This window comes from Etheostoma spectabile, chromosome 2 (genome assembly GCF_008692095.1).
Source record: "Etheostoma spectabile isolate EspeVRDwgs_2016 chromosome 2, UIUC_Espe_1.0, whole genome shotgun sequence".
In the NCBI taxonomy this organism is placed as follows: Eukaryota; Metazoa; Chordata; class Actinopteri; order Perciformes; family Percidae; genus Etheostoma; species Etheostoma spectabile.
The window spans coordinates 27,488,760-27,502,088 of NC_045734.1; the positions used below are offsets into that span (position 1 = coordinate 27,488,760).

Genomic DNA, 13,329 nt, shown 5'->3' on the forward strand with positions numbered 1-13,329 from the left:
GTAACAACAACTAAATGAGTTTCTGTATTTGTGTTTTTCTGTGTTCTCCTCACTGGTTTGAGAAAAGCTAACGTCACATAGGCCGTTAGCCAATCAGAATTGAGCAAGATTTGAGTCAAAATGTAGTCTAATGATTGTGGGAGGGGCGCTGTCAGTCAGATGGGATCAAAGCGCAGCCACGCAGTACTCATGAAGCAGATTCGCGGATTTTCTCTTAATGAATAATACCCAGTGGTGGAAGCATCGAAATAACGTACTCAAGTCAAAGTAGTAATACCACACTAGTCAAATACTCCCTTACAAGTAAAAATCCTCTATTCAAACTTTCTACTTAAGTTAAAGTATGAAAGCAACAAAATGTACTTCAAGTATTAAACATGAAAGTACTATTAGGCAGAATGTTGTCTATTATTGGATCATTATTAATGATGTATAAATATGTTTATGGTACTTCAATTTTTTGTTATCTGCTTCAAATACGGAATTGAAATGAGGTCATTTCTTAATCTGACAAGGAACTAGTAACTGTAAGAATTAAATACATCACGTGGAGTAAAAAGTACAGTTTTTGCCCAGTGGAGTATAAAATACATAAAATACCCTAAGCAGAAAATCTCAAGTAAAGTACAAATGCCTTAAAAAAGGCACTAAAAGTACTACACTTGAGTAAATGTACTTTACACCACTGAAAATAGCCCAGAAAGTTTCTTTAACGTTGATTGTTGCTTATTTAGTCATGAATATTTAGTTATTGAGAACAAATGTCATGTTTGAAAGCAGGTTTTCAGAGGTTTTCAGATTGTAATTAGGTACCAGTGTGAAAACTGGGCCACACGATAGAGTAACAGTGTCCGTAGTATCAAATATTCTAGTAGGTATAGGTTCAGAGCAGTCTGAAATTTGTAAAGAGTTTGTGTGTTTTTCCTCAGAGGGATCTTGATACTTTGCACTGCATAAGTATCCCACCGTTTTATCAAAAGGATAAAAAAACTCCCGTGACCTTGAATGACCCGCTGCTGACCAGGGGTAGTTGTTGACCACAGGCGAGGCGTGTACACAAGCTCTGAGCAGGCTCCACACAGCCAGACGCGTTACAAGACCTTGTCAACTCAGCAGGTTTTCATGATACAACCCGTTCTCAGTATTTCATCTGAAAAAGCAGCTGTAAGAAAACACACACACACACACAGAGACAGACAGTCAACTGTCCACAGAGTGGTGCAAGCGTACAGGCTGTGACTCACGCTCCACTCTCCACTCGGATGGAGCGGACGTTGTCCAGGCCGCAGTCGTGGACGTTGCAGCACTCGGAGGTGAACTCCAGACACCTGCCCTGGAAACCCTCCCGCTCAAACACAGTCACCTGCACAGGGGGAGACAAGGGGGTGGCATGAGTGTTTCCACTGTGTGTGTGTGTGTGTGTGTGTGTGTGTGTGTGTGTGCGTGAGTGTGTTTGTGAATTCACCTTAAAGAAGGGGGCCGTACCCATGCCAGGGAAGTACATGGGGGAGGTCATGTGGGTTCTAGTAAATCTATCCATTTCTAAAGTTTAAAAGTAAGAAAAGAAAAATCAAAGTACACGGATCAGAGAATAAGCACTTACATGTATGATTATTGTCATATTGTCAAATTTTGATTTATTGGATAACTAGTTTTTTTTATGTCAACTTGAATTGGATTTGACTAGTTTCCATTTGTTGTAAGTAACGCTGTTTCCCTCCTTATGAATTCAACATATTCATCCATCTTTTACATCTGGCTGCCAGGCTCTAGAAACTCCCCCCTCCTGCTTACCTGGTTCCTGTCCGCTGTCCTCGCGCTATACTCACTCCAAATCCTCTGTACGTAGACTTTTGTCTGAACCTGGCGCTTTAGTTTTATACCGGCGTCCACGCGGGGGGCTGCGTGCACGCGCGTGTGCGCGTGACGCCTCTCAATCCTGACGATGTGAACGAGGCAAGTTTGTCAGGTGTGAAGCTTGACTGAATTCAGGAACACACTTCCGGTTAGGCTCTTCAAAATTAAGCTCTGTTGAACATTATAACAACCATAGTTTTTTTTATTAGGAATTTTCATCAGCAATTATTTATAATTGATTTAAGTCATTTTATACCAAATATATATATATATATATATATATATATATATTTTATTTATTTTTTTTTTATTTTTTTTATTTATTTTTTTTAATCCTTAATTCCAGCTTTATAATATATTTATAACATGAATAGAGTATCTTTAAAGTAATTTTAGATAGAGAAAATAAAATAACCGATGTTATTACCATGTCAAAAAAAATAAATAATATGTAAAAGAAATAATTATTATTGTTTAGCCTGCCTCAGAACCTTTGAGGTTTTATTCTGAAGGCAGAGGGGAGACGAGTTCCGGCAGCGCCATGGCTAACTGTAACCACCTTGACTCAGGTGAGAAGGAACGTCCCGTGCGCGCCTTTGTGCTCGTGTTGGTGCGTTAAAAGCGGCTTGTGCGCCTGAGCGCGCGCCGGTGTGCGTCTCTCTCTCTCTCTCTCTCTTTCTCTCTCTCTCTCTCTCTTTGTGATCCTATGTGGCCTGTCAACTCAGCAGATCACACACAGCGCGGGCCCAGAGGTGAGGGGGGGGGGATGCGGGGCTGTTGTTGGTCTATTCGTATAGGTCAGCAGTGCCATGTATAGAGCAACAATGGCCGGGGCTATAGGCAGAGAATGACAAGGATTTGGAGGGCCATCCAGGGAGCCTGCTTCAATGGTGGCTCTCAAAAGTTGAGGAAATTGTACAATTAATGATAATAATTTATGAATATCATGACACCGTCCTCTTACAATGTAAAACGTAGCTGGAAAAGTGGTTTTGAAGAATGTTTCGTGCACAAAAACACCAACATATTGGAAATGTTGAGACACTCTCAGCCTGGTCCTGTGCCACAGAACATTTTTTGCACTTGATGCTGTTTTAATTGGAAACCACCATTTCACACAAGGGGCCACCGTTGCCACAGCAACCTCATCTGGTCCTTGGTCCTTGACATTTCATCCAGAGAGCATGAGGAGGCTGAAACCAAGTTCTCCTTAACATGTTCACCGTCACAAAGACACGCGCCCACGAAGGCAGCGGCCACATCAAAAGACACCGACGTCACGGAATGGAGACGCCACGCGTTGGCCAACAAGGATCTGACGTTATTATATTTGTTAAGTCAAGTGTGGCATGCTAATAGGGATGCTAATTTAGATACGTTTCCCCTGACCAACAGCCGAACTTGGCCAACCGTGACAGACAAGGAACGGTGGCCCAGGTTACCCCCCCCAAAGACTCCCGGACATAAAAAAAAAACTGTTTTCACTTTTGTTTTAATAATGTTTTTAACTGTTTTACTGATGGTATTACTTACTCCAAGTTCTCATTGTCTGTTACCGGTTGAACTGTTAATCATTAGCATCCTTAGTGGTAACTTCTACCCGAGAAAGTACCCTGGAACAGCAGTCAAACCCGGAACTTACTACCCGGGAACTCTACCAGATCGTTGTACTCCCAGTTAGGTTATTTTTCATATTTTATTTACATTTTTTAAACAGATAAACAAACAAACAGGGCTCAGATGTAGCTATTGCGAGTTCTCTACCGTCATATTCAATACAATACAGCAGCAGGAGGAAGGGTTGTTAATACAAAAACATGACAGGTTACTGTAATTTAGCTTTTTCAAAGTAAATTAAAAACGGGTTCCAGGAACGGAACAATGTGTCCATTTGGCCAGTGCGGAGTTTCTCCATCTGTGTTATGGATAGCATTTCGACGACCCATACCTGAAAGGAGGGAGGAGCAGGAGACTTCCATTCCTTCAATATCAGTTTCTTGGCAACTATCATTCCCAGTTCCAATGGTTGCCGCATTATAGTTGGAATTGTCTTTATTATTTGTGAGCTCCCAGTTAGTTTTTGACACCAAACAACGATGTCGACCCCTGTTGATGCTGTGTAGACTCCGGTGAGAAATAGAAAGAAATCGACATCAATAGGCAACATAAAGTAATTCTGCACATTTCAATCAAAACACTACACATACGATTTTGTACTACTGTTCATCAAATAAAGCCCAAAATATGTTGCTGATTAGAAATCGCTGGTATCAGCTAGCAGTAGCTAACGTCAACGTTAGGTAGCCGCCAGCGAACGCTAGCTAGAAGGGTTTGTTGGGACTTTACCTGGAACGCTACCGAGCTAAAAACTGGGTCTGGAACGCGGCCTTAGCCTTGTCAGATAGTGTGACGTCCTAATGTGTTGAAGGCTGTCAGGCATTCCTAACGCTATTCATTTCTTCAGCAGAACACGACAGAATGACTTTACATACATTACATGACAGATGGAAACACTCGATATAAGCTATATGTAAAAACTGTATTGGATACTCACATCAAGACAGGCACCATAACTCTTTCTGCACTGGGTGAAGGAAGATCAATGGAACCTTTATTGAATCTGAAGGAGTTTTTCTTTCACACACTTCCACCATGCTCCAGATATTGATCAAAGGGCTTTTTGAAGAGCATGTTTGATTAGAGCGCATAAAACAGGCATTTTTTCCGTCTTTTCCCATCCCACCAGTTGCAATCCCCTCTTACTCCAGCTCTGTGTGGTCTGATCATAAGGAGCCGGATCCCGGTGCACGTGACATGTTTCCAGCTGTGCATGGTGGGATTGTGAAAACTGCATGGTCCCATACCGTGCACGCCAGGGACATTTATGCAGGACATAGGATCTTTGTGTATGCTGCATTGCAAATAGTATACAGGATTCCTGAAGTGTATTAACTGACAAAATCCAAGGACTTTTTAAGTTAGCTTAAATCAAAAGACACATTCCTTCATTTCCATTATTGTGGGCTACTGTCTTTAGTTATGTATTTTTAAATCACTTAATGAGTTGAATCATATCTGTCCTATCTTGCAGGGCCTATTTGTAGTGTCCTCTACGGCAGGGGTTTTCATCATTGTTTAAGCCAAGGACCACTTAACAGAGAGAGATAGATCAGGGACCCCCCTACTACATATATTGTATAAAAAGAAGTTGTTTATTAAACTGGGCCTAAACAGTTATGTATAGGGCTGCCTAAAGCATTTATACATGCATTTTCTTTTGTTGCATAAAATACTAAGCTATTGAAATAGACTTCCGGTTGTTGGCATGCTTTTATAAGTCCTCAGGATCCTCAGGATGAACTGGCTCAGGGACCGCCTTACCCAAAGGCCAGAACGCCTATCCTCAGTGGGGATTTATATTTGCTAATAGTATGTGAAATTCATGTCAAGACTTGTTAACGAGACATAAATTAAAAACAATAACTTGGAGCCCCCCCTGCATTGACTCTGAGGACCCACTGTTGAAGATCCCTGCTCTATGGGAATGTTTTATATTATCTGTGTTATCTCATGCTACAGTTTGAATTATCACGTACACTGTCATGTCTCCTCACACAGCGATTCCTTCATCTTACAAAGTTATGCACGATTCTTTTATGCATTATGGTATGAATGTCCAGCAATATGAGCAGTCAGTGCAACGGCAGTGCAGAACCCGTTTATTCAAGAAAACTATGGAGTTGGGTTTAGCAAAAGATGGTGGTTTGGGTTAAAGTAAGTATGTTCGTAACGTAACTTATGTACGTGGCGTTAGGGAAATACATACGTTATGTGACAAGAGTAAGTTACAATAAGTCTATTTGGAGTTTCGGTTTCACACAGGACTTAACCGCGGCCGTTTCAGCACAAGTTCTGTGTTTTTCTTTGGCCCCTCCATCTACCTCGACCTCCTCCCCATGCAGACTCGGTCCCCTTCATACTGCGTCATGGCTCACGATTATGTGGTTTATATACAAATAAAACAGTGCTTTATTTTCCGTAGCTATAAGTACGAATGAATAGGAACAACCGGACACTATACTTTTGCTGCCATTTTGGCCCGGTGTCTCATTTGAAAGAGAAAATGTATCCTAAGAAACTTCCTGTTTAAATAAAGGTTAATTAAAAGGAAAACAATCTGATGATGGAACACCTGTTTTTTGTAGGTGGTTTAAAGAGTTTACATTGTAATTTCAATGATCTGTGCTGTGATTTAAGAGAAGAAAAAATCCAACTGGACATCCTTTAAGAATCCGTTTGTGAATCCTTGCAAGAGCTGTGCCCACTTAACTCCCCCTTTTTGTCGGACACTTCCCTTCTTTTTTTCTACATTCACGTGACTTTAGAGACACCCAACAGTCACTGGGAGGGGGGTGTGGGGTTCATCCCTTTTGCTCAGTCCTCCACTGACCTCTCCATGATGTCCACTTAAGAGCAAGGAGTTGAGGAAATTCTCAATTTCCACCGCCCTCATCAGTACACGTGAAACTTTGACGTCAACACGTCAGGGTTTTCCCTGGGTCTTAAAAAGTCTAACATTTCAAAATCCAAATTTTATGCCTTAAAAAGGAAATTCTCAAAAGTATTGTGTTCTAGGTCTTACTTCTCAAACGTCCATACTGCTACCTCTGATTCTCATTGAAATGGTTTTTTTCATGTGATTTACTCTGTGGTGTTCTCTCTTTTGCTTGTCCCAATGTAATTAGCTGCATGTGTACAGCTTATTCTACCCTGTGTTGCTTTTATTCAATCGCAGTCATTTGCATTTACTTTTCGAGTACTTTTGTGACACTGCATTTTGTTTTTATGTTGTGATATAGGTCTTGAAGGTGTGAAATGGGTCTGGTGGGACCCCCCCGCCTGTGTGCAGCAGCCATGGTTGGAGCTATGTTTGCTCGTCCCCTCCTGTGTGCTTTTGGTAGAGGCACCTCGTGGACTAACGCCCACCGCAATATTTCACCCCCCCCCCCTTGAAGAAAAAAGGCAGAGGGCTTTAATTTAATAGCTTTCTCCCACAGCGATGAGGAGAGCGATTCGGATTATTGTCCGAACCCAGAGTTGGAAGAGTGAGTTTATTGCTTCTCACAGCTTATTGCTTTTCCCGTTATTGTTTGTCCCAGCGCCTCTTGATTACAGCCCTGATGGGAATAGCAGTGAATAATTATTTTTGTGACAGGCTCTTCAATGTGAACCTGGTCAGCCTGGCTGTGATTTTTTTTTGTTGGTAGGGCTCTGTGTGTAGCAGCTCACTGACTAAACGCCCTTTTGGGTTTGTGGATTCATGTCATGATCAAGGGTGGAAGAAGTATTCGCATCCTTTACTTGAATTAAAGTACTCATATCACACTGTAAAAATACTCTGTTGCAAGTGAAAGTCCTGCATTGAAAATGTTACTTATGTAAAAGTATGCATGTCTCATCAGGACTATGTACTTAAAAGTATTAAGTAAAAGTACTCACTTTCAGAAACTGGAAATAATCCAAACAGTTCTGTCAATCAGCTGTCAAATCAAAAGTGTTCAATCAGCTAATCATTTCAGCCGGACTGTACATGAACACTACGTGTACTTTGTGTGCAAAAATCTCAATTTGTAAAGTAATTAAAAAAAGTCATCAGATGAATGTAGTGGAGTATACAAAGTACAATCTTTCCCTCTGAAATGTAGCGTAGCTGTAGAAAGTGCCATGAAAAGAAAAGAGTCAAGTAAAGTACAAGTACCTCAAAGTTGTACTGAAGTACATTACTTGAGTAAATGTACTTATTGCACCACTGGTCATGATCAAGTTATTATGATGCTCCATCAGATCCTCTCAGGCCAAATATACACTGATTTTCAGTTTTTCACATTTGATTCCTCATGTTCGTAGAAAGAGAACCAGAGAGCTCTGTCTCTCTGGTTCTCTTTCTGCCTCTCTCTCTCTGCCTCTCTCTCTCTCTCTTTGATGATGGGGGTATTTCTATTCTGTGGGGGCTGTGGGCTCAGCGAGTTTGTTTCTGTGCCTCTAATCCCCTCTCTCTGGGAGCCAGCATATAAAAGCGCTGAGGGGCCTGGTGCCTCACACAGACCACCAGTCCCAGCCCCGAGTCTGCTCCTTTACCCACCCACTGCCACAGGTAAGACAGTGGACAAACATCATACAGAACGAGAAAAGAACAGATGAAGAGTAGAGAGCAAGAATAACCTGATGTAAAACCTAACAATGAGAAAAGTATTTTGTAGTTCGAGCTCAAGTTATGATATGAATCCAATAGGTGTCATATAATCTCGTATACTCAGAATAAACATTTGACTTTATTCTGAGTATTAATTATGGTAAAAACTAATGCTTAAAATTCTTGACTGGTTGAACCTAAAACTAAAAAAATCTAGTTGGTTTCACATACACAGCACTTTAACTGCTTGTAAGTTGCTTTTTAAATTAAGTATGTTATATGCATGTGTTAAAGGGAACTGTAGGTGTCCTGTTGTCAGTAGACTGATATTTTCATTTGTGAAGGAGGAATTCCTTTTGGTCATGTTGATGTTTTTTGATGGTTGTATACCATAAATGTAAATCAGCAAAAGGGACCAGATGGTAATTTGTGTGGTAAAGTCTGACCTGAATTCAGCTGTGTTAAATTGTATGGAAGTTATTAGGACAGGAAAGGGAGAGGGTTATTTGTTTAATTTATTTTTGCCAAACAGAGAATAATCTAAATCTTTACATATACTATTGTGTCATATTACTGTGATGTGTTGAGATATTGTGAGCTGGGTGTTAAAATCTTTTTTCTTAGTCATGGGGAGGTTTCAAAGACAGATATTAACATCAGTGGAGTGGGCTTAGCTTTTGAAATAGTTGAAACATAATGTTTAACCCCCTTACTCACCCTAATCATTTTCATACAGTCTCTTAATGGGATAGAAAAAGACAGCTATCAAAGTCGGATTTAATTTATCTCTTCTCTCTCTCTCTCTTCAGTCATCATGTCTGCCGGAGGAGAGAAATCCAAGTCTGCTTCCCAGACTGACGGGAAGGCGGCTCAGAACAAGATGTCTGATATGGGCAACATGTCCTACAAGGTACACACACACACACACACACACACACACACACACACACACACACACACACACACACACACACACACACACACACACACACTGCACCCCACACCCCACACCCCACACCTCACACATATAACCGATGATCAAACATCTACAGATACACCACAGCTGGCCTCACACTAACAGCTAATCTTCTGATCATCATCACCTGCTGATTCTTACAGTTCAGTGTGTAGGCGTTCGACTACTACAGCTGACAGAAACATGGGCTACCATGTGAGGCTTCAGTGCGTTCAGCCACACAACAACACAGTCACTTCATTTACTCCACCTCTTTCATGTGTGCTCACTTTTTCTTTTTTTCTGTCCTATTTCTACTCTCCTCTTGGACCTGTGCCTAATATCTCCCTCTCATTCTCTTTCCTTTACCCCAAATATTCAGATGTGTGTGTACGACCAGGAGAACTTCCAGGGCCGCTGCATTGAGATCACCAACGAGTGTATGAATGTGTGTGACATGGGAATGGACAAGGTGCGCTCCCTGCGCGTCACCTGCGGGCCGTAAGTAGCCTGCGTGTGCACATCCATACAGCTGCACGTGCACACCCACCTGCATGTAATCATACTGGACCCAACCCCCACACTCCTCTCAGGACATTAGCGGTGATGTCGAGATTGTACCCCACCATTATGTGACATTATACACTTCACATTTTCAGGCAGGTAGCGGATGCTTTTATCCTCGAATGATTTGCAGAGAGCGCAGCAGTTGGAAGAACTTCAATACCTTAACTAATGACATGACGAAGCAACAATCAGCCATGACTGAGAGGAAGGTAGTGCAGCAATCAGTCAATCATGTATCAGTACAGGCCAATAAAGAATTAAATGACAATTAAGGAGATCAGGGCCGCAACTAACGATTGGTCGATTTATCTGTTGATTCTTTTCTCGAATAATTGACTTGATTTTGGTCCATACAACTCAGAGATCCAGTTTACTGTCATAGAGGAGTGACAAAACTCCTATATTCACATTTAAGAAGCTAGAATCAGAGAATTTGGACCTTTATTTTCATTAAAAAAAAGCCTAATTTAATAGTTGACAATTTACCGTTTAATCGATTAATCTCTGCTGCTCTTAAGGAGATGAGTTATTTTAGAGATAATAAGTGAGTAAAAAGAAGACAGGACAAAAGGGACAACATAGTCTTCAAAGCATGAAGGGGACATCCAAAATGACATAATCAGGGTGATTTAGTCAAGCTGTGGAAAACTTACAAAACTGTTTCTTAAAGGCTGAGTAGCACTCTTTGTGATAAATAAAAAGATCTTTGTGTGTGAAATCAGTGGAGTGCTCCTTTTAAAGGCAACACTGTGACTGTCCATCATACTTGGAGCACATCACCTCACTCCCCTCTTGTTCTTGTGACCTTCCCTCCCCTCCTCAGCTTCGTGGGCTATGAGCAGATGAACTTCTGTGGGGAGATGTTCATCCTGGAGAAGGGCGAGTACCCCCGCTGGGACTCCTGGAGCAACTGCCAGAAGAACGACTACCTGCTGTCCTTTAGGCCTGTCCGCATGGTAAACCCCCTGCTGTTTAGGAAACCAGTGGTCTGACTTCATCTTCTATCTCTGCTCAATTCAACTTCCCCTTCTCCCCCCCCCCCACCACCATCTTCTAGGACCCAGAGAAGCACAAAATCTGCCTGTATGAGGTCGGAGAGTTCAAGGGCCGTAAGATGGAGATCATGGACGATGATGTCCCCAGCCTGTTTTCTTATGGTTTCACCGACAGAGTGGGCAGCATCATGGTCAGCTGTGGAACGTGAGTAGCGTGGCAACATGTTTCGAGCATTTTCTGTACTTGGAAAAGATAATCAATACTGCTATAGCTTAGCTAAGCATTAAGTCTGGAAACAGTTAGCCTGGCTAAGTACAGAGCATGGACTGCAAAGTCTGTGGACAGAGCATCCGGTTCGGCGAAGTGCTGCAAATGCGGAAGTGCCTTAAACCTGCATTCTAGCTGAATTCCAGCAGGGGGCGACATGTGTGGTTGCAAAAGGGGGTTGGTTTGTGTAGAAGTCTATAAGAAAGAAAGTGTATAACGTAACATAGAGTGTAAGCAGCAGTCTATGGCTCCTCCCTCACTCCCCCCTGTCACCCAAAATCGTCACATCCGCAACCAGGATAGCTGCACCTGTAACTCATAGCATATCTCCACAAACCAATGGGTCACGTCACACATGCTCTGTCCATTAATATTAACATTCTACTGTACAGAGTAAACCAACCACAGTTGAGCGTTAGAGGGACTGATAGGCAGAGATTTGCAACCTGACAAATCCCGGTCAGCTGTTTCCATCTGTTTCCAGTCTTTAAACCATGCTAAGCTAAGCTTCATATTTAGCGTGCAGACCAAACAGCTACCCCAGGGCTAAAAAATTAAGCCAATGCAGAAATGCCCAAACTGTATTTGGTCGACTAGTATGGAGCTAGATTTGTTTCTTCATTACGTGCGAGAAGATAAATGAAGTGACAGAATTTTTTTTTTTTTAAAGTTTTCATACCAATAGCAAAAAACAATAATATTTGAGAATTTGAAATTTTTAAAATTATGTCTGAGGAAAAAAAGTTAGGCACTGCCAAGGTGGCGACAGCCGGAGCCAAGCAAATGGAGCTTCATTTTGGACCTTTAGAAACCTATGGGGGACTTGACGGAGACTACATCAGGGCTTGTCAAGACGTCAAGAGCAAATCGAGTTTTGTTAAAGACCATAATAAGCAATAGTCACTTTACAATATTATATGCTAATGTAATGACTAAGGAGTTATGATGGATCTATAAACAAGAAAGATATCTTCTAACATCAACTCAATGCATAGAATTTAGGCACTGTTCTGTTCAACTGATCCCGGTTCAGTAACCAGGAACCTGACCAGTTTTCAGTTGCCGTGTCCAAGACAATTTTAGATCCAACAAGGAAGAAAACTCTATATTATTAACAAAAAATGGACTCAAGACCGAGTCCAGTCTCGAGTGCTACTGTAGTTTGGACTACATCCACAGTTTATACAGCCTTTGGAACAGACTTGGGAATCTAGCTCTCTAGTGACTTTTAGCTATCTCATATCCTGTCTCTATTTGCGGCTCCCAATTGTCAAGTCATAATTTTTTTATTAATGCCCGCTACAAACATTGCGCCGTGCTTTTGCAAAAGCTGCAAGTCAAGCTCCGTGGACTTCTGCATGTGTCTGGCAGTTTCCACAGTGTCGTCATTCTCGAATTAGCAGAAACTGCAGCCCAATCATCATCACTATGTGAGTTCAGGCACAGAGGCTCACTGAGGGTGTCATGGACGTCAGCAGCTCAGTGTTCCTGTAGACAGCAGACACTGTTTCTTAAATGTTGTGATTACTTCACGTCTGAAACATCTGTGGTTCGGCATCTGACAGCATGACAGACAGATCGATGTCTTCACTTGTTTTGATGTTTATCCTGACCTCTGCATCTGTGCTTCTACCGTAGCACATTTCTCTCTCTTTTTGCTGACTGTTTACTCATCTTCCAACCTTGTGTTTGCTTCTCTTGAATACATTTTCACCTAATTTTCTCCTAAACACTCTTCCTCGTCACTTTCCAGATTGTCACTTCTCCTTTTCCTCTGTCTCTCCCCAGCTGGGTTGGTTACCAGTTCCCCGGCTACCGTGGCAGCCAGTACCTGCTGGAGAAGGGGGAATTCAGGCACTTCAACGAGTTTGGCGCCTGCTACCCCCAGATGCAGTCCATTAGGCGCGTCCGCGACATGCAGTGGCACCCACACGGCTGCTACACCATGTCCTCCAAGTGAAACCCGGCGAGGGCGAGAAAGAGAGGGATCGGAGGAGAGATGGATGCCGAGGGCGGGCATGGAGATGGAGGGGGTGGCAGGGGAGGGAGGACGAAGAAGGAGAGGAGGAGGGAGCGGGTGTAATATTTTCTCCTCTGTCCCAAAATCCCTTTGTGGATTGAATGCATGATGGAGGTAATGCAGTAGGTTGTTATTTTTAGTTGTCGGAACATTGTAATCTAGCGAGCAATGAAAAGTTATTCAAAGTGAAGGAGCGGAGGAGATAATTACATGGACCGTCGAGACTAGATCTGATAATGAACGCCCTCTCCATTTTTGTTCTCCCTCTCTGTTTTTCAGCTCCCTTCTCCCCACTTTCCTCATTCTCCTCCCCTCCCTCCCTCTCTCCCCCTCATACACTTATCTTCCCCACCTTACCAACGTCAGTCTTCAGTCAGCCTATCACAGCTTCACTGGGTGGGTGGGTGTGTGTGTGTGGGGAGGTGATATGTGTGTTTCTGTGGTGGGTGAGCTGAAACAGAAAATAAACTGTTG

At 42.3% G+C, this 13,329-nt stretch overlaps 2 protein-coding genes and 1 long non-coding RNA gene across 3 annotated transcripts in view; 2 read left to right on the plus strand and 1 right to left on the minus strand.

Annotated features, from left to right (window-relative positions):
- Positions 1-1,813, minus strand: part of cryba1l2 (crystallin, beta A1, like 2) — a 6,027-nt gene extending 4,214 nt beyond the window's left edge. Inside the window, exons 1-3 of the mRNA XM_032544021.1 lie at positions 1,795-1,813; positions 1,466-1,542; positions 1,245-1,363 (exon numbers count right to left, since the gene is read on the minus strand). Coding sequence (XP_032399912.1) covers positions 1,245-1,363; positions 1,466-1,540 — 194 coding nt within the window. The 5' untranslated portion in view covers positions 1,541-1,542; positions 1,795-1,813. The remainder of the gene's footprint in view (positions 1-1,244; positions 1,364-1,465; positions 1,543-1,794) is intronic.
- Positions 1-4,219, plus strand: part of LOC116706955 (uncharacterized) — a 12,493-nt gene extending 8,274 nt beyond the window's left edge. Inside the window, exon 3 of the long non-coding RNA XR_004336377.1 lies at positions 4,139-4,219. This is a non-coding gene — a long non-coding RNA (uncharacterized LOC116706955). The remainder of the gene's footprint in view (positions 1-4,138) is intronic.
- A 3,691-nt stretch (positions 4,220-7,910) lies between these two features.
- On the plus strand, positions 7,911-13,080 carry LOC116706436 (beta-crystallin B1). The gene is made up of 6 exons (XM_032543283.1): positions 7,911-8,011; positions 8,860-8,960; positions 9,388-9,506; positions 10,396-10,528; positions 10,630-10,772; positions 12,624-13,080. Exons 2-6 carry the CDS (start codon positions 8,865-8,867, stop codon positions 12,793-12,795), a joined length of 663 nt encoding a protein of 220 aa, XP_032399174.1. The 5' UTR covers positions 7,911-8,011; positions 8,860-8,864; the 3' UTR covers positions 12,796-13,080.
- The last annotated feature ends 249 nt before the right edge of the window (positions 13,081-13,329 follow it).